At 39.6% G+C, this 25,465-nt stretch overlaps 1 protein-coding gene across 2 annotated transcripts in view; it reads right to left on the reverse strand.

The window, feature by feature from the left end:
- Positions 1 to 25,465, reverse strand: part of GPC6 (glypican 6) — a 1,094,470-nt gene that overhangs the window by 808,500 nt on the left and 260,505 nt on the right. For both annotated transcript variants that reach the window (XM_032314703.1, XM_032314704.1), the window contains exon 2: positions 816 to 974. In XM_032314703.1, the coding sequence (XP_032170594.1) occupies positions 816 to 974 (159 nt within the window). The remainder of the gene's footprint in view (positions 1 to 815; positions 975 to 25,465) is intronic.

A 25,465-nucleotide genomic window follows, 5' to 3' on the forward strand; every position in this document is an offset into this window, starting at 1 on the left:
ATGGGCAAGTCTGCTTCACAACGAACGACAGGAATTGCATCCCTTTCTTAAAGCTCTAAAGACTACATACACAGCCACCTGAGAATATCAACTTTATCACTGTCATTATTAAATCAGTTTATAAAAATCACATTGCTTTTGAAAAAAGTTTTTTTCTGAAGTTCGGATGAGACTATTCAATGCTGAAACCCCAGTAATGATTACTCTCACTCTTTGTGCTCTCTCCTACAGAATGTTTATTTAAAAGATAGAATATAGAAAGGAACTTGATGGCTTATAATCAGGAAATCAATAGAGGATTTAAACCTTACTCAGAACGTACTGTCACCGCAATGTAAAATGTGGCTAGATTCTTGGAGGAGCAAACTCTGAAATAAAGGAGTCCATGTCAGCAGCACTGAAAACAAGTCTGTCTTCTTGAAAGTGTTGTTATATTTCAAATAATTTTAAATGACATTTAATTATTTTAAAGAAAATCCCCAGATGAAAAATTAAGACAAGCTATGATGTGACAAAACCTGAATTAGAATCACTCTAATCATGAAAAATTAAGCTAAATCTTTCAGAATAAATCTCACAGGCAAAGCACAAATTCAAAACAGTTCTTTGTTAACTCGGGTTGTTCTAAGATATTACTACAAAAGTTGTCAAGAACGCTGATGCTTTTTCTAAATATAAACCAAGTTATAGAAATGTTTAAGAAGGAAAGAAAAGATCCTACATTTAAAAAAAAAAAAAAAAAGGTTTTCCCAGAAGACCGAGAGTCTCAGGAAGGCACCCCCAGAACAGAAAGAAGCAGAAGTCGTCCCACTTACCATCGAACTTCTTGTGCCTGGACACGAATGTGGTGCGTACAAAATGGCTCGTCTCCTCCACGAGGTTTTCAAACTCGAGTTTGCTTTGCTGGCTTAACTTGTCTTCCATTTCTGTGGTGCAGCATGTATACTCTTGAGGGCAGATTCTTAAGTGTTCCCCTGCCAGGAGAAGGTACATGTCAGGATGGGATGATAAGGACGTTGGGGGAATTTGCTTCTCCAACATTCCCTTCCAATCCTGGGGCACCTGGTCCAGCAACCTTTTGGACCAGCCCCGAGAACGTATCTGAGCCTCAGTGGACTTAACATCCCAAGCACTCAACATTCAACATCAATTTCAGTTGAACCTGATGTTGTGGTCTGAATGTTTGTGCCGCCCCCCCCAAATTTGTACGGCCGAATCTTAACACTCAAGGTGATGGTATTTGGATCTGGGGTCTTGGGGAGGTGATGAGGTCATGAATGGAATTGGTGTTCTTATAAAACAGACCCCAGAGAGCGAACTTGTCCCTTGGGCCCATGAGGACGCAGCAAGAAGATGGTGTCTGGGAACAAGGGAAAGGGCGCTCAGCACACACGGAATCCACCTGTACCATGATCTTGGACTTCCCAGCCCTCCAGAAGTAGGAGAAATAAGTGCCCTTTGTTTATAAGCCCCCCAGCTTATGCTATTTCTGTTACAGAAGCCCAAACAGACTAAGACACCCGATATTTGGTTCCTGTCCCTGCCATGTAAGAGGAAGTATCTTGAGGACCTCAGAAGACCATGACAATGTCCCTGCTTTTATTTGAGATGTGCCAAGTGGCACCAGGTGACAAGAGACGTAATACAGTTATAAGTGTGCTTATCTTTGGAAACCTGCAGTAACGCAAAAGACGCTCAGTCCCATCACCAAGGTTTGTTTGACAGCGAGGGTGAGACAAGATGGGGATAATTCCTTGTGTTCTGGCTCTGCCTGTCCGTCTGTCAGAACGCATCAGCTGTGCTCTCGGGGAAAGTGAGTGTGTTTTCAATGGCAGGTCTAATGTGCCATACATTCCCTCAGTTGACAAGTCTTGTCAGAGAGGAGATGTTCCCCTGCAAGGAGGAAGACCCTGGTGTGTTTAATTAATGCTTAAATTCTATGGAAATGTAAAGTAAAAGGTAATGAAAGTCAAGTATTTAATTCAACATCTTTATCTCTGGACATACCAGATCACTTCTTTTGGCAATACTGTTTTCCTCTTTTCTTTTTTTTTTTCCACTTGCAAGGAGGAAGCAGACCTCTGCTTCCTGAAATTAAAATAGACTGTTAATGCATAAAATGTGAATTTCCAATTGAGGCAGTTCTGTTAGTGTTAAAATGTTTGGTGGAACCTGTGGAGGGAAGAAGAAAAATCCTCCAAACATCATGGTAAGTAGAAACAAAAAATTGCCCCTGGGATCAAAGTCACTGTAAGACACTGAACTCCAAATGCACAAAGTACTTGATGTGATGATTAAAATTCATTTATAATGCTTAACGGTACTTATATAAAGTTATGTCCTGTGACCTGTATGAAGTAGAGGTTGTTTCATGTTTATGTCACTTGATGCTTTAGTGCTTACTTGAAACAACCTCAGAATTTAAAAAAAAAAAAAATGACAACAAATGTGTACTAAAGTTAGATCTTCCATATCTCCTGGAAGGGAGGGAGACCATAAAATATCATATGTATATTTTTTTTAAAAAGAAAATGAAAATGCCTTGTACTTGAGAGCAATAACTATCAACTTCAAGATGGCAGTTCCCTCCCAGGAGAAATTAGGATTTGAGAGAGTACTCAAATACTTGCATCTACAATCTTTTATTTCCTAAGTTGTTTGATGGATGCCTGATGTTTATCATACTATTAGCTTTGCTTTCTCTGTACACAGAAAATATTTTGTAATAAAAACTTGGAAACGTGTCATTAAAAGGTAGTAGGCCCGATAGCTGTGCTGGAGAAGAGACCAGAGGGGAGGTATTAAGAAAGAAAAAAACAGGCTGCCCTTGACATTCAGAAGCCAGCCTGGCAACTCACAGCTAGGTCATGAGAGTCTATTACACCTAAACCATCTTACAGAAGGCCAACACCAGACAAAATTACTCTGAGACCATGATAAATGAGACAAAGCAAAGCCACTTCAAAATTTTGTCTAAGCACACACAAAAACAAAGCCGTAGGTCATCCAAAAAGTACTGAACATCTCCTCCCTGAGGCAAAATGAGTGGACTTCTTTACCATTTACAGATGGATCTCCATACTACTCTCCCTCCTTGTTGATCAGATGTATTGAGAGACCTTTCTGTAGGTTGGCCTCTCCTTTCTGGAAGAATCCAATCGAGGCTGAAGCTCTGGTTCTCCGAACCCTCCCCAACCCACCCAACTAATCTCTAAGTCCTCTAACCGATTCTTTCAAAGTCCCTCTCACTGAGAAACCCCTGGTTCTCCGTGGTGTTTTCTTGCTTGAGGATAAGAGGTATCTTATTCAATTACAGCTATGTTCCTAATAGGTTCTCACTGGAAGGTACCGACTATACCAAAATGGGGAGGGATAGACCAAGATGAATTTTGAGACTTTTCTTCAAGTTATTTTGATTCTCGCATCCTGGTAAAAAGCAGAGTTCTGGAGGTTAAGACACTGGCAAAGAACAAAAGTGGCTTGATCAAAAGCAAATGACCTACAAATCTCTAATTTACTTTTTATGAAATATATATCTGATAAGGATAAAACTCTGTATCCAAACTGAATGGGTATTTAGCATTAATAATTCTGCATAATGTTCCTTTCTCCGACCCATTATAAAACAATTCCCAAAATCTCCTTCCTCTATTTCCTACCCTATTGTTTTGCAAATGGAATGACCCTTTCTCAAGATTTAGTACATCAGGGCTGCATTCCACTTCTGAATCATTACAAGTGAGTTTTCAGCAAAATGCATTGGACTTTTGGTGACAAGCTGATCAAAAGAGAATAAAACATTTTATGACCTGAGGGAAACGCAGTATTTGGGATATTTGTGGAAGAAAAGCCATGGATCTATCTATATTCATGAAATTAGATTGGATTGGAAGCACTGTAATCTCCAATCACTGCAAGAAAATCAGTAAATGTGGAGTGATAAATAAAAACAGAAGACACTTACTTCTTCACAGGACAACTTTATATTTAAAAAATATATATGTATTTATTTGAGAGAAAGAAAGAGAGAGAGTGTGTGTGTGTAGGAGCAGGGGGAGGAGGGGCAGAGAGGGAGGGAGATGCAGACTCCCGGCTGAGCAGGGAGCCTGATGTGGGGCTTGGGCTCAATCCCAGGACCCAGGGATCATGGCCTGAGATGAAGGCAGACACTTAACCAACTGAGCCACTCAGGCACCCCCACGGGACAACTTTAAACCAAACTCATTGTGTCTGCCTGTGTGTGTGTGTGTGTGTGTGTGTGCAGGGTCCTGAGGCACAACCTATGCACAAGTGGCGAAATCAGATATTTATAGAACTGGAAGTGTCCTCAAGAAGTCAAGAGCTTCATGCAGGCCCAGGCAGAGAGATAACTAGAGATGTGGATAGACGGACACAGACAAGCACGGAGAAAGAGAAGAGACGAGGGATCACCAGAGTGTTTTAGAAACCTGCTGTAGGAAGAGTAAATCTTCCATGCAAAGTACTTGTTAGAGTCTCTACAGAGAGGCCAGGCTAATGTCCCTGAGCATACAGGATCCCGGGTTGTGAAACGTGTGGTCGAATCTAGACTGAGCCTCATCTTCTTTCTAACATATTTGAGATAAGAAGGTTGTGGAAGAATCCACCCATCGAAGTACATACAGTTCCTTTCTCCCCCAATCTGAGGTCACTGATACTGGTCAAAACAACCTGGTAACCTCAAATGGCCAGAATGACTTAGGGCAACTGCACGATTTGTTCTGACTAGGTTTGCTCCTTTATTTCATTTTTGGCCCTAGTACGGGGGTATGTAAACCATGGCCTCTGGGCCAAATCTGGCCCACCATCTGTATTTGCAGTCCCGGAGAATAAAACGGTTGGAGAAAAAAAAAAAAATCAAAAGAATGATATTTTTACTATATGGAAGTTTCATGAAATTCAAATTCAATTGCCCATAAATAAAGTTTTAGACAGCCCCACCTCTTCATTTATGCATTGCCTGTGGCTGTGTTAGTAGGGAAAGACTAGAGCAGGCAGGACAGAGACCACAGGGACCTTCAACTTGAATATTTACCGAAATCCTATCTGGCAACTACTCTCCCATACAGAGAATTAGCTCAAGCCCTTCCTGTTCCAATTTGTCCAACTGACAAGAAGAGGAAACTTTTCTCAGCTTAGTACTTCATGCTTCCTAACATGAGTATTTGCTATAATAATGGGATGCTTCCAAAGTGGTAACTTACGAAGGAGAAGAAAGTGTTGTCCTTTATGAGCTTCCCACACATTTTCTCAAATTCCCTGAGGTTCTCTGGGTTATTTATTACATAATTTGATATGACATTTAGCTCAATTGGAGTGCCGCTAGATACCTCCAATATCACTAATATTAAACATAGGGAATAGTTCATTCCGGGAGATCAGGATAAGAGATCACAAATGCAGAAAGTGTGGGATGAAAACAACGATGACGGCACCTTGACTCATCAATCATTTACTGAAACCTACGTGCAACTCATGATGATAGGTTCACGCCCGTCGAGATCCGGGGCAGGGTCATGCCATCAACTTAAACAGGTGCATGCTTTCTCGGGGTACCTGTGGTTCATGAGGGTGAATTCCCAGGTCCCTGTATTTTTGTAGAACTCTTCCCTAGCTGTACCATCAATAAGGGAAATTACAGAGGTGAGAGGAGGGAGTGCCACCAGGAAGTGAGAGACGGAGCAAAGGCTCAGGGACATACGGTCAGACTATGAATTGTCATCTGTTTCCTAAGCAAGAAGAGAATGCTTATTCCTCCCTTTACATGCCTCTTTTAACTGTGTGTCACTCTTCACAACATCTTTCCCTAAATGCCTGCCCAGATGTTTGTTTTCACTCAAAGACACAGAGGTGACAGGAGAATTGCGATTCTGCCAGATCCTGCTCCCTCCGGGGACGGCCCTGGGTCTGAAAACTGCCAGGAAGAGACATAGTGAGCGGCACGAGCAGGAGACAAGAGGACCTCGTTAACCACAGAAGCCAGCCTCTGTGGGTCTGCCGCGGCAGACTCTCTGCCCTTGGAGGTGACACACGGGGACCTCAGAATGCACATTCCAAACAAATCACCAAGATGAAATTCCCCAAATGCGTCACATTTCACAGACTATAGCCAGCCAAACGCTTGGCTTTTATAGAGCTTTGGAGTGTGGAGGGAGATTACTAACCATTACTAATCTTACATTTCCTAAAAGGTTGGTAGGAAATCAAAAACTAAAAAGGCCAAAGAAGATGGCGCGATCTCACACAACAGAGCCCTTTGATTTCTGAACCTCCAAATTCCACTCGATGACAGTGCGATATTTGTTTTAGACTTGGCCCTCTTCAGTATGGTCTACGCCAGAGTGGTCTCATCCTTGAACTCTTAAAACCCCACCGTCGATTAGCCGTGTCGGGTACCAAACTAAGTCTCCTCCTCTTTTGATATGTCACCTCAAATAACCATCCTATTTGTTCATCTGGTGCCCAGGAAGCTGACTGAGCAAATAATCTGAGGAAACAGGCTTGGGGGAGTGAAACACTCTAGAAGAAGTAAACTTTCAAAGAGACTTTCTGATAGCTGAAATAATTTAAATTGGAGTTAACAGTCCTGGAGTTTTCAGTCTCATAAAACTTCTCTGCAAGCTAATCAGGAGTGGCAGAAAATAGGAAAACCGTAGTTTTTAAATACATGTTCTTGTTCATTTCTCTAAGTTCACATTCCCCAAACCTCCAAAATAACACTTCTTCAACATTTCTCAGGATGAAGCATTATTATAAATGATCCTTTCATATCTTGAAGGACTGCTTCTCTTCAGCAGAATGGTTCACTACTACTATAATCAGAATGTTCAAACTTTCGCGCCAAGTTTTTAAAATTCAGTGTATGTTCGATATCAGTGGATCTTTCATTCAAATAACCTATATTAGTATCATCCTTTGACGTCAATTTCCCAATAAAGACTGTAAATACTAATTCTTTTAGTTACAGAATGTTCACTCAGTATTTTCCAAATTCCTTTGGAGGGAACCAATAAGTTAATTGTGTAAACCGGTTCCAACAGTTGCAGAGGATTTCAAACATGCCATGAAGATCTTTACTTTCCTACTTCCTTGAGAATAAGACTCACCAAGTTTGTATATCAGTATAAACTTTTCATAGAGGAAGTAGGCAAACAGAATCTCTTCAACATTCAAAATGTTAATTTGTTGGTCTCAACAGAATTCTTCAAGAATTGAGATCAGTAAAGAAATACTGCTCTCACTATTTCTGTATTTCAGACTCAAACTAAAAGATACATAAGCACAGAAAACTTCAGTTACACTCTCTGAGAACAAGATAAGAAAAACATCAAGCCAAAGATAAGAATCCCCAATTCGACATCTCCCCTCCCATTGCAAGGTACACCTTCTGTCTGCCCCAGAGTTATAAGCACTCCCTGTATGTTAGGCAATGTGAACTATGTGTTTTTATTGTCTTTATTTCACAAACTAGGAAACAGAATTGTAGAAAGATTAAGTAGCTTAATCTTTAAGCTGGAAAAGATCTGTCTCCTAAGCTTATCATTTTAACCCCTCTAACTTGTGACAGGATTCACTGGACCACAGCTGCGAACTGAAAGACATCAGAGAATATCTTAAATTTCCAGATAAACTTTACATGTGTAGGAAATTGTACAAACTCAAGTATCTGACGTTTCAACATCATTATTTTTACTACATTCTTTCAATGACATTATATCCTTATGAAGTTGGCTTTTTTGTTAATTTTCCTTAATTTCCTTAATGTTCATATGGGTAGGATGTGAAAATCAGTATGGAACAGGAAATGAAAGTGGTGATGTCTAATTTGAGTGTAGGCTTTGAAAAGCTGGGCGCTGCCCATTAGTAAATAGTTGTGACTATTTAAGAATTAAATTTTCAGAATGTTCCTATAATGTATATGCAATGTTTATAACTGGCTACTATCTCCTTATGAGATAAATTCTTAATTGTTCAGATTTAAGAAGAAATGGCTAGTACTTCTTCTGGCCTAGGGATATGGTAGAAAAAAATTTTTTGCAATAATTTTGTCTAGTAACATAGAGGAAACACTTATTGCCATGCTGCTATGAGGGTATTTTTTAGATGTGGCCAAGATGTATGACTTGAACTAAAAAAATAATACTCTCAGTAATGTGGGTGGCCCTCATCCAATCAGTTGAAAGCCCTTGTGAGGAAAAAAAAAACTGATGTTTCTTTGAGAAAAAGAAATTCTGCCTGAAGACTACAGCATCAACTCTTGAGTTTCCAGCCCTAACCCATTGCATAAGTCAATTCCTTAAAAAAAAGATGTGTGTGTGTGTGTGTGTGTGTGTGTGTGTGTGTCTTATTGATTCTGCTTCTCTGAAGAACCCTGACACAAAGGCCTCCATGAAGAGAGACTATATGGGAACTTCTATACTAGCTCCCAGAGCATCTACAACACCACTCATCACAATTGCCACGCTTATCTCTTTTACCCAAAACTTAGCACCATTGTTTATTCTTTTTTTGCCACTTTCACTGCCTATCAATCCCAGTAGATGAGATATTATAGATGGAGTCAGTGTTGTGTTGGTAAATGGTTGTGTTGGTAAATGAGGAGGAGGCATGATTTGTACTGTTTGCCAATTCTCACGGCATGAGTACACCTACCATGGCTGATTTCTAGCTACCGAAATGATGTTCCTAAATACTGAGCTCTGAAAGGCTATACAAATGCTCAATAAAGAAGGTCTAGAGGCAACATGCCTCAACATAATAAAGGACTGATATGAAAAACCCACAGTTAACACCGTATTTATCATTCACACACACACACAAAAACACAGAGAGGAATATTACTCAGCCATCAAAAAGAATGCAAACTTGTCATCTGCAACAACACATGTGAAGGAGTCAGACAGTATTACGCTAAGCAAAATAAGTCAGTCAGAAAGAGATAAATGCTGTATGATTTCACTCATCTGTGGAACATTAAAAAACAAAACAAAACAAAAGAAATGAGCACAGGAGAAAAAAGGTGATAGAGACATATACTAGCCAAGAAACAGACTCTTAACTGATGGTTACCAGATAGGAGGTGGGCAGGGGAGGGGGTGTTGGGTGAAACAGGTGATGAGAATTAAGAGTACACTTATTGGGGCACCTGGGTGGCTCAGTGGGTTAAGCCTCTGCCTTTGGATCAGGTCATGATCTCAGCGTCCTGGGATCAAGCCCCACATACAGTTCTCTGCTCAGCAGGGAGCCTGCTTCCCTTTCTCTCTCTCTGCCTGCCTCTCTGCCTACTTGTGACCTCTGTCAAATAAATAAATAAAAATCTTAAAAAAAAAAAAAGAGTACACTTATCATGATGAGCCCCGAGTAATGTATAAAATTGTTGAATCACTGTATTGTGCACCTGAAACGAATATAACACTCTATGTTAACTTTATTGAAATTGAAAACTTAATTAAAAAAAAAAGAAAAGTCATGGAGGAGCACACCATCACATAACATTTCCTCCATATAACTAGAAAACACCCCAAGAGTACAACAATCATGAAATAATTAGAAAGTGATGAGTTTCAAGTATTTATTAGGTTGGTTTTCAATATGATTTATTTAACTGTAAATTATACAATTTAAATTTTAATAATGGCTGTGCTAAGGACTCCTGGGTGGCTCAGTCTGTTGAGCATCTGACTCTTGATCTCAGCTCTGGTCTTGATCTCAGGGTCCTAAATTTGAGCCCCATGTTAAGCTCCACACTAGGTGTGAAATGAATGAATGAATGAATGAATGAATTAGTGGCTGTGCTTAAGCACAGGCTCACAGAATTCTTGAAAACTGTAATAATCCATTCTTATAAGCTAGAATGTGCTAATGCACCACTACCTGAAGCTCAGTGTACTGTATATTGTTAATTGGCTGCTTCTCTCAATTAGTTGGGTCCCTGAATCCAATTAAAAAGCCCCCAGACCAAAAGAATCTGCCATTTCCTCTACCTACATTTAGATCTATGGGTCCATTTGCCTCAAAGGGAAATTGGTTCTTCACAGTCATTTCTGACTGCCGAAGTACAGTGAGAATTCCCCTGAGAGCGCTGAGGAGGAGTGCAATAGAGCGGTTATTTTAAGAACGGCAGATAGTGTGGACCGTGGCTAGCCTGTGTGCTTAAAGGAAAGGCCCCCACTAGCGACAAGCAAGGTTATCGCCCGGCAAGGTGAACCAAGGTGATGGTCCCACGTTTTGCAATTTTCAGTCGCAGACTGTTGCCGCAATTCGAGGACTCGGGGAGAGAGTGGAGAAGGAAGCTGTTACCCAGTGACGCTGTTATAAAAGACCTAAGGTTCATTATACCATAGCCACCTGCTCCTACCCACTGCTATTATACCCGTAACCAGAAATTATGAGCCCTGTCTAACTTACTTTTGCCGTGTTCATTGCCTTTAGCATAGCTATTTGCACACGGGAGTTTCTATAATAAATGTTGACTCAGGTGCATCTGACTCTCTTTACTCGTTTCATTCATTCATCCATTCCCTTCTTTCATCAGCACTCAACAGCACACTAGCGGCAGGCCACGCTCAGTGCTAAGAGACAAGAAGCTCAGAACACAGCTTGGGGAGGGGCACCTATGTGCTACAGTCCATCTTAGAAAAAAGCACATTATTCTCACCATCTGCACAACCCCCAGACTTGCATGACTCTTACAGGAACAGCGGTAATTACAGGAGCTCTTTGACGGTCTTGCCTACTTGATTTCTAGACAAGAGTAGTATTGCCTACCTATCCAAGTTTCAGTAAGGAGGAGGAACACCCAAGAAGAGGTCTCACCTGTTTCTTTCACTTCACCCCAGCTCAAGTATCTTTCAAAGAGGAGGACCTAAAACCGTTTAGCAGGTGTTCGCAAAGCATTCATGTTTCCATTCTGGAGAGTATTTCAGAGCTCATCACATGAATTAAGGATAAGTGATTCTTGCAAGGTTTTGCTACTGTTGTGTGTATTATACATGCATTAGGTTGTGATAAACAATGTTATTTCTTTTTTTTTTAACAATGTTATGTCTTATAGCAGTTTGTGGGAAAAAAAAAAAAAAAATGGGAAGCCAAAGTTTGATATAGTGTGTAAGCGATGAGAGAAAGGGCAAAGAGCCTGCTTACTAATGAATGCATACTTGTGAAACCATAAATAGCCAACACTCCTTTAGAAAAGCTGGACTGATTTTATGTATGTTTTCTTCTTCAAGAATGTTATGATGTCTTGTCTGGAAGAATATTTAGAGATGTCTAATCTTTACCATGCTTCCTAAAAATTTTTACACAGGCTTATTTTCCACTTGTGTTTCATAAACATGCTGTCGCAGGACCCATGGGACTGCCTGATGGCTAACCTAGAACAAGGCAATTTAAGTAGTGTTTGCAAAGATGTTGCAGGCTTCATGCCGGATCACCATTCATTTGCCATTTGCCTTAGGAATTGCCCAAAACTTCATAATCAACTGTTCAAATATGTCTCCAAGCCTACAGTCTGAAGGGCATCTTTATGGGCAGGCTTGGTTGGATGCAGTGAAGCTGCTCTGACACGGCTGGCCAAATCCAGGCAAACAGCAACTCACCAGGTCTCCATGACCTTCTGCAAGTCAACTGACCAGTGAAGCTGCCTGCCATCTTTCTCTTTCTTTGACCCATATTGCTTGAGTCAAACCAACTGCTTCCGGTAAGTTCAACCACAGATCATGATCAATTTCAAGTTTACTGCAGTTGTAATCCCATACCCATCTTCACTCATTCAAAGTTAACCATTCTTACGATTGAATTTGGTGATCCTCTGATGATATACAATAAACCAATTTACGAAGTGCTTGTTTTTGACCCTGATTAACAGCCCATCAGCGTTCTTACTAAATTATATGACAGCTCACTTGCAAATTTAGGACTTACTGTTCAAAGTCCAGTGGTTGTAAACTAGTGCAGAACAACTCAGCAAAGGGGCCGAGGCCAGGTGAGAGTGATTAAGAACCTAATCAAATTGAACTGCATGTAAGCCTTTATGAAAAATTATTTTTCTTCCCCATAAGATACTGCAATTTTAAGAAGCATCCGTAAAACTGAGATTGCAACGCTGATTGTATCATACAGAGTAAAGTAATAAAAAGCAAGGTGGCTAGAAATGTTTCAAGATCGATGGTAAGTGTATGTTTCCTTAATTGTCTGCCTCCACAACAGTGAAACTCCATGATATCTAACCTTTTACAACTCATAGAGCCATTAATTTATAATAATTACTCTAATTCCCACTAATCATTTAAGATGGATGCCCATAGGTAAACATCACTCAGTCTTTATTTCACAGATGAATGATAGGAGGTCCACAGAAGGGAGAGAGTCTTCTTCCCCTGGCATCTCATTTGCAATTACTGAAGGGCAAGAGGTCTCATTCTAAAATTCGTGTAAGGGACCAGATTTTTTTTTTTAAGATTTTATTTATTTATTTGGCAGAGAGAGATCACAAGGAGGCAGAGAGGCAGGCAGAGAGAGAAGAGGAAGCAGGCTCCTCGCTGAGCAGAGAGCCCGACACAGGGCTCTATCCCAGGACCCTGAGATCACGACCTGAGCCGAAGGCAGAGGCTTAACCTGCTGAGCCACCCAGAAGCCCAGGGACTCAGGTTTTTAAGTGATACTACATCAAATGCTATAATAAATTCCAGCATCCTTTCCAACATGGGCTTTAAAATGTCAGTGTGCATGTGACAACAGTACAGCCAAGCATTATCATTCAAAAAATTTGTGATTAAAGCTCAGCCGTAGAGTTTTAAACCAAGAGGACTGTCAAACCTCAGAAGATACTGGAACAAAAACTCTCCTGAAATTAAAGCACATATTCCTACAAACTCAAATGAGAAAGGAAAGGCCACATTGAATTTTAAAGAACACACTGCATAAAGATGATGGAAAAAAATGTTTTGCTATATAACGTAATATCTGAAAAGAATGCCTTTTTTAAAACTTAAATCTCAAGAGGAATAAAAACTCAATACTTAGGGGGCACTAGGAATAATCACAGCGTTTTCTCCTTCATAATCTCCTTTTTGGTTGTATTTCTTAGACTGCTTCAAAGAAGGCAGAATCGATGGTCACCTGTATCTTATAATGCATGTAGAATCATGCATAGCTTTGCTTTCACTAAACACTCAAAATCCCTACATCCAAAGTGCTTAAGTCGATATCATTTAACCCAAGGAAATACTTGATTTAGCAGATTGGCTCTTTCAGAATAAGACATTAGTGGAAAGTCACTCAAGTCAGGGCCTGGTTTTGATGAAAAGGCTAGAGGGTGTTACCATTCCAATTTTGGGAGGGCGATGCTGCTTTAGAAAGTTCCCTTTAGCCTATGTCTATGCATCGCCTCATAGTTGTCATTAAAAGCTACACACTCTGTAGCTAAACTCCCTAAATTCAATGTATTAGGTGAAGACAAAATATAATACATAAAGATACACGTAGACAATTAATAGAATACAAAGAACTTAGCCCAATTTATAATATATGATCTGATTTACTGAGTTTGTCTTCAGGACTTCTGCATCGTTCCTTGAGTAGTAAGTACTTGGGGTTCACACTCTTCATCCTTGAATAGTCGCCTAAATTTAAAGAATGTCTCCTCCAGGAAACTTGCACTGATCAATTTAGTTGAGATCAATCTACCCATTCCACATAATGGTAATACTTGTGATCTGTGTATTCATTATGGTGCTCATTCCAATGTATTTGAATTGAAGTTATTTATGGAGAAGTCTATATTTCCATTTATCTCTTGCTACTCTCCCTCTTGAGATGCATGCCAAGCAGAACTCTTGGCAGCACAAACTTATTATGCTCAATTATACTCTTGACCTTGGCAATGCTGATTCTCTCTACATGGACAGCTATGGAGAGCTTTTCCTTGGCCCCTCTACTCTTCCCCTCTGTCCTTCTTCTCAACCTTCAGTCTCAGCTTTGACACCACTTCTTCCGAGCCCTCACAGATCCTCAAGTCTAAGTAAGGCACCAGTCCTCTTGCTGCTGTCCCATTATCTCTATACATGATCTTTCCTTACATGTATTACTACACTGCAATGACCAGCCTGTCCAGCCATGTCCTTTGCAGATGCACAGCCTGATTGACAGTCAGGACTGAGATTTGTTCATCAACTGCATCCCCACTGTCTACCTCAGTGCCTGGCCCATAATGATGCTCTATATATTCTGGTCTAGCCAATAAACGAAGTAAAAATGAATGGATACAGTAATGCAAGTAGTAGACCTTGCACTCAGTAAAATACAAGCAGAATATTAGGTTTACTCAGAAACAACTAATTTACAAGAAAGACTGCTGAATCATGGCATGTCCAGGAGAAGGCATCAAAGTTGGTAAGGGGCCAGTAACTCTGACATGTAAACACAACATGTGTGATGTTTTTCCCACCAACTGGAATTCAAACCACCTTTTAAAAATAAGTAATTTGAAATCCCGATGGCCTTCCTTTAAAGAAATCTACTGGAAGCCTAACTACCCATACACATATATATTTTTTTTTTTTAAGAATGTAAGACCCCAAGTGTAATATAAAAAGAATATTAAAAGTATGCCATCACAAATAATAACAAGTAAATGGTGGGACAATCACCATACACGCAGACTGACAGAAGTGTGTTAAACCGATACATCAATATCGCAAACGGCATTGTTCTCAGTGATGAGATTTTCTTTAAAAAAAAAAAAAAATTACTCACTCTTGGTAAAAATCTTCAAGTGAAACAAATACAAATTTTTCTTGATCAACATCATAGTTCTATTTCCAGAAAACTTTGAATCCATATTGCATTCTAAGTAAAATGGAACTAGTATAGTTCCATATGGCATAGTAAAATGGAACTAGGTTATAGGCTCGCCTCATTGTAGAGAGAGTTTTTACGTATCAGCGAATAGGAGGGGATGTGTACAGTAGTGCAGGACGATAGAGAAGTCTTCATTTTGTGGGTCTCACTCATGGCATGATATCTTGCTTCCTTGGTAAACACCTAGAATGTTCTTTCAGAAGGGATATCTGTCTTGAGAAGAGAGTTAGACTAAATGAAATTAATAACCTTTTTAACTCTAGGATCCTACAATGTGGGATAGTCTCTGTCTAAGCGTAAGACGTTTCTAGCAAGTACATAAATGTGAGTGGGGTGGGAGCCATTGAGCTGAAACCACAGGTTGTTTATCCATTCATTGATTCACAACACCTGTACTTCCATCTCATTTATTCAGTCACATATTGAGTGCCTCCTGGTACGAGGAGGTCCCTCGGGCACTTTCAAATAATTAGCCACCTTGAAATGTTCTACAGAAAATCAACCTTGCACTGTCGTTTGAAAATCCCATCGATTGACCTCAAGCTCCACCACCCTCCCAGGTGGACGACTATTAGTACTTTGAGGTAGGTGGAGAGAAAGAATGCCTCTTGAACAGACCAAAAATTAGTTCAGTTTCCCCTTTCAAGTGCTCGGGAGAGTCCACTCCTTTCATACTGTGTAACACTCCCAAATTTCTGGAAAAATTCCCAGAAATAAGAGAGCGAGTCAGAGGTGAGTGAACCTGTACAAACCTATTAGAAGAACATCTGACAGTTTTCCCAGACAAACTCCTAGAAACTATTCTATTTTGCTGACACTCAGGTTCATTTTCTTTTCCAAACACACACTCTTAGACAATTGGTTTTTGATAGCACATTTTCTGAAAGGAATCTTTAGCTACCTCTTGGGGCGGGGAGGGGGGCATGTTCCTGACACTTTGCCCCGTGCACTGTGGAGAGCAAAATGGTATATAGCGAGGATTTGTTTCACCACCTCACTGTGCAAATGGCTGTAATTTACAAGTTTGGAAGCATGCATCCTCTTGGGACTCACAGTAAATTCTCCATTCTTCTCCCTCCAAATTAATTTTGCTTTTCAGGATCGCTCTGCCATAGAAGAGAGACATTGTATGTACAAGGAGTGGTGGAAACCAGCCAGAACTGAACTTCCATAGGATTTGTCCCTCAACCAGTCCTGCTGGGAGTCTACAGTTCTTGTGTGAGCCAACAACCCAATATGGATTTTACTATTAAGAGTTTGGCCATTTACAACAACCAAAAAAATGACCTTACTTTGCTCATTCCTAGCTCCCCAGAAGAAAGTTTCTGCAGAATTACTACCTCTTGCAGAATAATTGTACCTGGAATCACACCAGCACACGATAAGGAACACATACACACTCGGTGCCACCTGAGAAAATGTTCCCTGTCGTGTCGTCCTGTGGGGAAGAATTATAGATATAGTGCCTCAGTGCTTGCGAGGTTGGAATGGCACCACTCCACTTCCATTTCATGGAAGCCCACAACTAGCTTCAAGCACGATGACTCCTCTTTCTCTCAAATAACGTTTGGATGTAAAAGAAGTCTCAATGTTAAAGACGGACTCCAAAGCTAAAAATCCTATTTGAATGACTTAAGTGACTTACTTAACTAAAGGCTGTGTATGAACAAAACATGGATCTTGTTCTCCATATTAAGGGGTAGATGACGTAAGCTTGTCCAAGGCTACGTCCTGAGGAAAGGCTGACATCAGGAATGAGGGACTTAGACAATAAAGGAGGATGAGGCAGCCGCGAAGGAGAAGGAGGAGGGTGGGGAGAAGGAAGAGAAGGGGAGAGAGAGAGGAGGAGGAGAAGAAATAAAATATTATGATAAAGGCAATGATACATTGCCTTTGATACATAGTCTGCAATGATACATAGTCTGCTTCCCACCTGCAAACTCCTCCAGTTTGATCCTTGAGCTACACTCCGAGGTAGGCTTCATTGCACCTACTTACACATATGTGGAGGCGATGCAACTCACTGCCAATGCCCACCCCTTCTTAAAACCGCCTTCACTGAGCACACTGGGTTTTTTTGTTGTTGTTGTTTGTTTGCTTTTTTTTTTTTTTCTTCAATTGCATGCCTAGTTTTGGTGATTTGTGTGGTCCAAGGGGGTGTGGAAGTTTCTTAGACCTAGGCTGAGTGAGTTGAAGTTATCCATCAGCGCTGTCACTAGTTATCTTACTTCGATCCTCCTTGCCTGAAAGAGTTGGGTATTTTTATCTTTAATTTTTACTGGATGGAGAAAGTGAGGGTCAAGCTCATATAGCTCCTTTGTAGTAAGCCCCGAATTCGAATGAAATTGGTTGGCACTCACAGGAGTGCTCTTATCTGTGACTTCTCTCTCTCTATACCCAAGTCTAGTAGAAGGGCCTCTCTAACTCTCTTGGGTCTCCACGCTGTCTGGCTCCGGTTGACACAGGCTGATTCCAGACTTGAACCCACTTGCTTCCCTCCCTCCCCTGCCTAGTCCTTCAATGCACATAGTCTGTGGGGATACATGAATCCCTGTAGGGATTGTAAGAAAAGCTATTAAAAAGGAGGCAAAGTAGAAAGTCTGCAGAAGTTAATTCTTTCATGAAACAAAAAGGTACAGAGGAAAAATACCCAAGAAATAGAAAAGTTTTAGTAAATCAGCATTAAAAGTTTTGGTCTTGGAGCGCCTGGGTGGCTCAGTGGGTTAAAACCTCTGCCTTCAGTTCAGGTCATGATCCCAGGGTCCTGGGATTGAGCCCCGCATCGGGCTCTCTGCTCAGCAGGGAGCCTGCTTTCCCCTCTCTCTCTGCCTGACTTTCTGCCTGCTTGTGAGCTCTGTCTGTCAAATAAATAAATAAAATCTGTTAAAAAAAAAAAAAAAGTTTTGGTCTTTGAAATCAGGGAGGCATGAGTATGAACTCTTGTGCTTCAGCTTAGGAGCTTTGTAACATGTAAAATCAGGTGTGACAAAAAACCCAAAACCCTGGCCTTGTAGAGAAGATAAAATACAATAGCCTATAGAAAAGTGCTTGATTGCTGGTGCACAATGATGTTTATCTGATACAGTCTTTTTCCTTTTTGATCCAAAGTTATGATTTATATACATTAGACATATACATTTCTCAATACCAAACCCCCTTATTGCTTTCATGTTCTCCAGCCCTGATGTTAAAAGAAACCATTGGAATGTTCTTTCAAGTAGCAATTGAGATGTGACCCATCAGTTCCTCCCATTTTAGGCTACTCCATATTAGTTTCTACCTTTTCCATGACAAAGCATAGACTTGGCTCAGAGCTGCTAAAATCAAAGTTGATAGCCAACAAATGCCTCCATCTTTCAGCCTATTTGTAGAACATGGGGAAGGGACAGGAAGGAACTGATGTTACCCACACCATCTACATCCACAGATTTCCTTCTGATGTCTTAGCACTCATTTCCTGAGGCACAGTCTTTCTGAAAGCTGGGTTGTTATTACTGACATGACCAGTATATAATAAACAGACAATAAAACACACACCCAACATTTCTGCAACAAACATAATATTGTTAAAGAATAACTTTCAGAAGAGGGTATAAGCATAATTCCTACAAATATAAGATAGACATTTGTCAAGGATCTCCTTTAGCCAATTAATGAATGAAAGAATCAGTAAGATGTTAGTGATTCAAGAATGAATTCAAAGAACTGCACACATAGTAGCAAAAAAATAATGTTGAAATGAAATTCCGATAAATATAAAACTGGCTTTTTTCCAGGAAGAGACATAGGGCTAGGGCTGAAAATTTAAAATCCACTATGTTTCCATGGGACAAAATTAATTTATGTGTCTATGGACAAGAATTGTTTGCTCTGTTCCAACTATCTAAAACATACAGCATTGTACAAAAGCTCAAAGATACTGATAGGAACAGAGATCCCACAGAATCAGATAACCCAGAAGGGCATGTCTAACACAGTCTAGTCTTCCACCAAAAACACCCAGCGATCATTTTGGTCCATTTCAACATTTTTCACAACCTTTTCCTAAAATAGAAATTAAAAAAAAAAAAATTAAACAGGACAGGAGGATGTAATTGAGACTAATTTTAAGAGGAATATTAGTGGTAAAGATGACTTAAACAACATGTAGTCATTCTAGGGGCATCTAGACCAGATTAAGAAATGCAAAAATGAAAGAGGGAGTATACACACACACACACACACACACACACACAAAATGGATAGGTAATAAAACAAACTGCACTTGCTGTCTTTTTCCCAACTTTTGCAGCCAAACTACCATTAAAGGCTGCCTGAAAACACCCCCCCCCATGTGTCATTATACTTTTTAGCATGTAACTGGGCAACGAGCCCAGTTCTGCTAGAGAACTAAATGAGTAGCATATCAGATATTGCTGTGCCACCGATCACGCCACGTAACCACACTGCGTGTATTATCTTAGTATTTGTCACTATCTATTAACATTTTGCAAGTTTGGCCATGCTGTATTAGGAGCCATGGAGGCCCACGGGGCTCCCTCCTGCAGAAATAAGGCAGGTGTGGTAGGCTGTTCAAAGTGAAAGTGACAACTGTAATGGCAATAGTTAATCAGCCTGCAATGTAGTCCACTGCATACGCAGGCACCTGCCAACTTAAGACAAGGAAATTCTGAAACATGAATAGGTCGAAGATAGCGTACTGCTAGGAAATCCAAAGACTGCCCTCATTTAAGTAAATGGACTTGGTATATTGAGTAGCTTTACTAAGTAGAACGATCTACCAGCATCAAGATAATTCTATTTAGAAGATATATTTTCACTTTAAAAATAAAATCTCTCCCTAGAGTGAATTCTTAGACTTCTCTATCTCTCTTAGAAAGAAAATGCACTACCCTTCCAGTTTAGAACTCACAAAATAGACTCCACAAACTCTTGAAACCTGTTCAACAAGATGCCTTATGGGTGACTGCTTTCAGAGTGAGTTGTGTTTGGCTAAAAGTGTTCCTTCAACTTCCTGGAATTTCAAGTCCTAATGAAAGTATTTCTCAAATACAAAGTCTAAAATACAAGTAAACACATACTCATGTCATACCCATTAATAAACACAATTAAAGTTTAAAATTCTGGTATGTCAAATGCAAAAAATAATGGAGAGATTGCTTCATGGGACTCCTACACCACACAGATAAAACCCTGAGGTCCAGTTCTTCCAAAGAAGATGCATAGACGGCCAACAGACACATGAAAAGATGGTCCTCACTCATCATCAGGAAAATGCAAATCAAAACTACAATGCCATGTGACCTCACACCTGTCAGATGGCTAAAATCAACAACACAAAGAACAAGTGTTGGCAAGGATGTGGAGAAAAAGGAACCCTCTTGCACAGCTGATGGGAAGGCACACTGGTGCAGCCACACTGGGAAACAGTGTGGAAGTTCCTCAAAAGGTTAAAAATACAACTACCTTCGACCCATCAACTGCATGACTGGGTATTTACCCAGAGAATACAAAAATATTGATTCAAAGTGTTGCACACACTCGTATGTTCATAATAGCATTATTTATAATAGCCAAGATATGGAAGCAGCTCAGGTGTGCATGGGCTGATGATACATAATGAATTATGTATGTACTATCCAGCCAGCAAGAATGAAACCTTGCCATTTGCAACAACATGGATGAGGCTAGAGAGTATCATGCTAATCAAAGTCTGTCAGAGAAAGACAAATACTATATGATTTCACTCATATGTGGAGTTTAAGAAATAAGCCAAATGAGCAAAAGTGAAAAAGAGAGAGAGAAAGAGAAACCAAGAAATAGGCTCAATAATAGAGACCAAACTGATGGTTACTGGAGGGGAGGGAGCTGGGGGGTTCAGTAGGTGATAGGGATTATGTAGTGTACTTGTGATGAGCACAGGGTGATTGGAATAAAAACTTCGGAAGAACAAGAGGCAAAGTACAGTCATGGGGTAACACTTCTTCTACAGGAAAGCCTTAAACTTGGAATTAATATTGGACCAAGCTATAGGGAGAGAATTAGGAGAATTACGAGAATCAACCAAACGTTGGCCTTCCTGACTGATGTTTTTCAATATAGGAAAACCTCATTATATCACCAAACACAGGGGATCAAATACATAAAAATTCTGAGGCCCAACTCATTAGTTTATAAGTCATGGGCAGATTGGCATGTTCCTGCCCCCAATATGATGTCCTCTCTGTATCTGTGCCCTTTGTCTATCCACTATGTCTATATGTGTCTATCACCCACTATGAAAGATTCTCCAAATTAATGGCATATTTTCTACTTGGCATATGTTACTCCATGCTACATTTACATAAAATCACCTGCCATTAAGGAAGGAGTAAAGATGAATAGACTTTAGCTGTCTTTAAAAAGAAAGATTTCTCCAAAATTTTCAAGTGTTTTTAAATTTCTCAAGGTTTTTAAAAAGACCATTTCAGCAAATTGGATTGTGAGAATCCCTACTTCCAAGCAAGACTAGTACTGATTAAAATGATACTCGTTTACAGCTGTTGTTTGATTAAAGAGAATTAATGAATTTTTTGAGAATGTTTTGTTAACATTTCTATATGTCACCTGACAAAGACTTTAAAGAATCTAAAAATAAAATAAAATAAAATAAAATAAAGGAAAAGCCTAGGGCAGGAAGTAAAATTTGTAGTCAACCAGTGCTCCTCAAATCAAGGGAGATGGACCATCTGGTTCCTGGATTGGACAATGCCATAATTTTACACAGTCACTAGTAATACATCAGCTGTGCTTTGCAAGTTGGTGGTATTCTGATAATATTTTAACTTGCTTCTAACAGCTGCAAGTCAAAGCTTTTTATGGTTCTTGCAAATGAAAGCTAGAGTCTTCCCAGTTGGCTTGGTGTGTCTTCATCATTCATCAGAAGCTTATACACCAAAGTTTAGTAAAAGCTCAATGATGAATGAAGAGCTGATACTCTCTATGTTGGAATAGGCAAAAAAATTAAGATGTCAAATATGTCTTGCAGAAGACGGTTATGTTGTTTCATTTTATAAAATTCAATTAAATATATTTCTTCAGTTTTAGCTGATGACAAAATACCATTCAGATTAAAAAAAAAAAAAGAAATCTCTACAGCAATGTATACTGAATTTTCACTTTTTTTTTTTTTTTGGTATCTCACAAGGAATACAGGGTGACTTAGAGCTGCAATGTTCAGATTCTTTAATTACAACCTGAATTGGGTATGAAGGGACCTCATTGATCACCCTGTGTTCTACTGTCCCACTAAAAAGAAAGTGTCATTGACTCCCAGGGTCCATCAGACTAGAACACCGTTAAACTAAAACATTTGCCATATGACAAATACTTGGGTGCATGTATTCTTTAAACTTTCAGAATTATACCAGAAAATAAATCTACTTCAGTACAATTGAAGAGTTTCCAATCTACTTTCCATCCCTCTATCAACTACGACACTCCGATGTAGATAGTAATTTTGAGGCTGAAGATGCAAATTTTGTTTAGTGTATATTATCCCTGGACTACCGAAATGTCCTGTAAGCCTTTTCACATGGACCATGTTTGGAAATTACCCTCCTCTTACAGGAGAATGCTTTGGTGTTTGGCTAGAAGTGTGTGTGTATATGTGTGTGTGTTCACACGTGCGTATACGAGGTATTATATAGAAAAACAGTTAAGATAGATCAAATGCCAAAAACTATTCTATAATTTAAATCAATGGGTGGTCAGTAAGAATTTAGAAGAATATCCAGAAGATTATAATTCTGTTGGTAGTTTTCCCAGGCAGATGTCAGCAAACTGTTTGCAAAAGGCCAGATAGTAAATATTTTTGGCTTTGTGGTACATTAGGGGAGGGACCCACACGACTCACAAAACTTAATGCTGCCATGCAGTCTGCGCAAAAGGAGCCACATACTACATATAAACAAGTGAGTGTGGACGTGCTCCAATAAAGCTTTCTTTACTAAAAGAGGGAGGAGGTTTAGGTTTGGCCCACTGGGCAGGTTTAGGTTTGCTAACCCTTGGGTATATATAAAAAAAAAATCTGTTTTATAATGATGTCTCATACTTCATTCCTAATCAATACAATCCTTAATAATAAGTATAATTTAGGGGCACGCCTGGATGGCTCAGTCGGTTAAATGGCTGACTCTTGATTTGGGCTCCAGTTATGATCTCAGGGTCCTGGGATCGAGCCCTGCATCAGGCTCGGTGCTCAGCTGGGTTTCTGCTTGAGATTTTCTTTCTCCCTCTCCCGTTGCCTCTCCTCCTGCTCATGCTCTTTCTCTAACAAATAAATAAATCTTTATAATGATAATAATAATAATAATAAATTTATAGTACTACTTGGAAAACAGTCCTGTTACTCCTTTTATCTTATTTAAGCATCCCAGTGAGATTCTTTGAGATTCTGTGAGAAAGACCCTATTACATTCTCCATTTGCAGATGAGGAAACTGAGTCTCAGAGAAGCTTTGAAACTAAAAGCTCACCAGAGTCCCAAGGGGAGTGTGAGCTCCCACCTGTCACCCACTATTTCACAGCTCACTGTGACAAAACTCCGTGCTTATGAAGATAATTGCTGGGAACTTTCCAATGCTACCTATTTTAAATATTAGATTGTGACCCAGTCAGGATGCCAATGAAGCTAAGGTGTGAGAGATTTCAAAGATGGTGGTGCGGTTTGCCCCCAGGGGACAGCAGTAGTGTCACCAATATATTAGAAACAGAGAAGAGAGTTGGGGTGCTTGTGTGGCTTGGTCACTTATGCATCTGACTTAGTTCAGGTCATGATCTTGGGGTCTTGGGATCAAGCTGCCCATTGGGCTCCCTGCTCAGCAGGGAAACTATTTCTCCCTTTCCCTCTGTCCCTCCCTCCACTCGTGCCTTCTCTCTTTCCCAAATAAGTAAATAAATCTTAAAAAAAAAAAAAAAAGGAATAGAGAAGACAGGCTAGAACAGAGGACAGTTCTCAATTACAGCCCATCTGTGCTCAAGAGAAAGGGTGGACACAGGTGTCGATTGGAAGGTGGGCACATAAAGAAAATAAAGAGCCAGAAAGACCCCGAAAGAGAGAATACAAGGTAATGATAAAACTCTGTCTTGGGAGATCTGCGAAGAGGAAGTAACATCTAACCACCCCCATTTTCCCTCTCACAGACATAAAACTCAGCCATCTATGGGCTCCTATATGTTTGGACTCCCTTAAAAAAGAGTCTTTGTATCCCAGAGAGAACTTTAAAACTGTTCAATAGATGAAAGAATTTGACACTTAAAATTTACCACCTGGCTGTAGCAGGTTTCTCACAGTTTTGCCATATATCTCTATGTGGTAACCCCCTCCCGCCCACACACCACACACACAACAACAACAACAACAACAACAACTCTGTGAGGTGTTGGATCTGTTCATTAGCTTGAGTGTGGTAATCATTCACAATGTATACATACATCAAATCATCATATCATACACCTTCAATACATACAACCTTTTTTATTAATTGTACGTCGGTATAGATGGAGGACAAAAACAATAAAAAAAAATAAAAAATAGTAAAATAAAAGTACTCTTCCCTGGATCCCCAAATATTACTAAAAACTAAGATTAGGAAAAGAGGTCATTTGTTGAAAAAGAAAAATACTCAGAGATTTTTGATTACTCAGAGATTTTTAATTTTAAGTAAATTAAAATTGCTGATCTTTATCTTGTTTAAAAACAAAGTTTACCTTACTTTAAGAAGTTTTCATGCCATTCCTTACCACTCCACACAAAGAAAGGTTCCTACGACTCATCTGAATTGTCAGGACTCTTGTAAAATGCAGAGAGAGGTATAATCCCAGGATATGTTGATGGTTAGAAAAAAAGTATGAAATAGTCATATTTTAAGTGAACTTCTGGGTTGGTCCAACTGAAAAATATCAACCACCACCAAAGTCTAGCTGGAGTTAATTTTTCTCCAAATTAATTCCCCAAAATAAAACACAAAGAACATAAAAATGCACAGAGTACCCAATGAGAATGAATTAATTATGGCAAATGGAAAAAATCTAATTCCAAACAAATGACTAACAAAACCTCCACAGAGTGATTCACATCATCTGAAAATTACAGTCATAAACTTTAAGATTAAATCCAAAGCAATTACAATCTAAAAGAGATTAATTTTTTCCAAGTTGAGGATATGAAAATTTAGTACATTTTATCAAGTCGCCTGAAAGGAGAGTTAGCCTTGTAAGCATGTTGCTTTCAGGGTGCTATGGAAATTAAATGTGGGGCAGGGAATAAAATTATTATCTTACAGTTTGCTCCTCTGAAGACTATACACAGTCTTCTTTGGATACTCTATCCACCTTGTGGTGAGAGAAAATGTTTCTGAGATACAGAGTACAGTAGGAAAAGTAGCAGGTGATTCTTGCTGCCTTATTAAATCTCATATTTCCTTTCCCTTCGGAGTTTGGTGACAATAGGACATAGTAATTCTCTCTGCCTATGAATGCAGCTAAAACTCAAAACAGGTGAGCTCAAAGTGCTTTTCCCTCAAAACCCGCATCTCCCTTTGCAACTG

This window comes from Mustela erminea, chromosome 15 (assembly GCF_009829155.1).
Source record: "Mustela erminea isolate mMusErm1 chromosome 15, mMusErm1.Pri, whole genome shotgun sequence".
NCBI classification, from domain to species: Eukaryota; Metazoa; Chordata; class Mammalia; order Carnivora; family Mustelidae; genus Mustela; species Mustela erminea.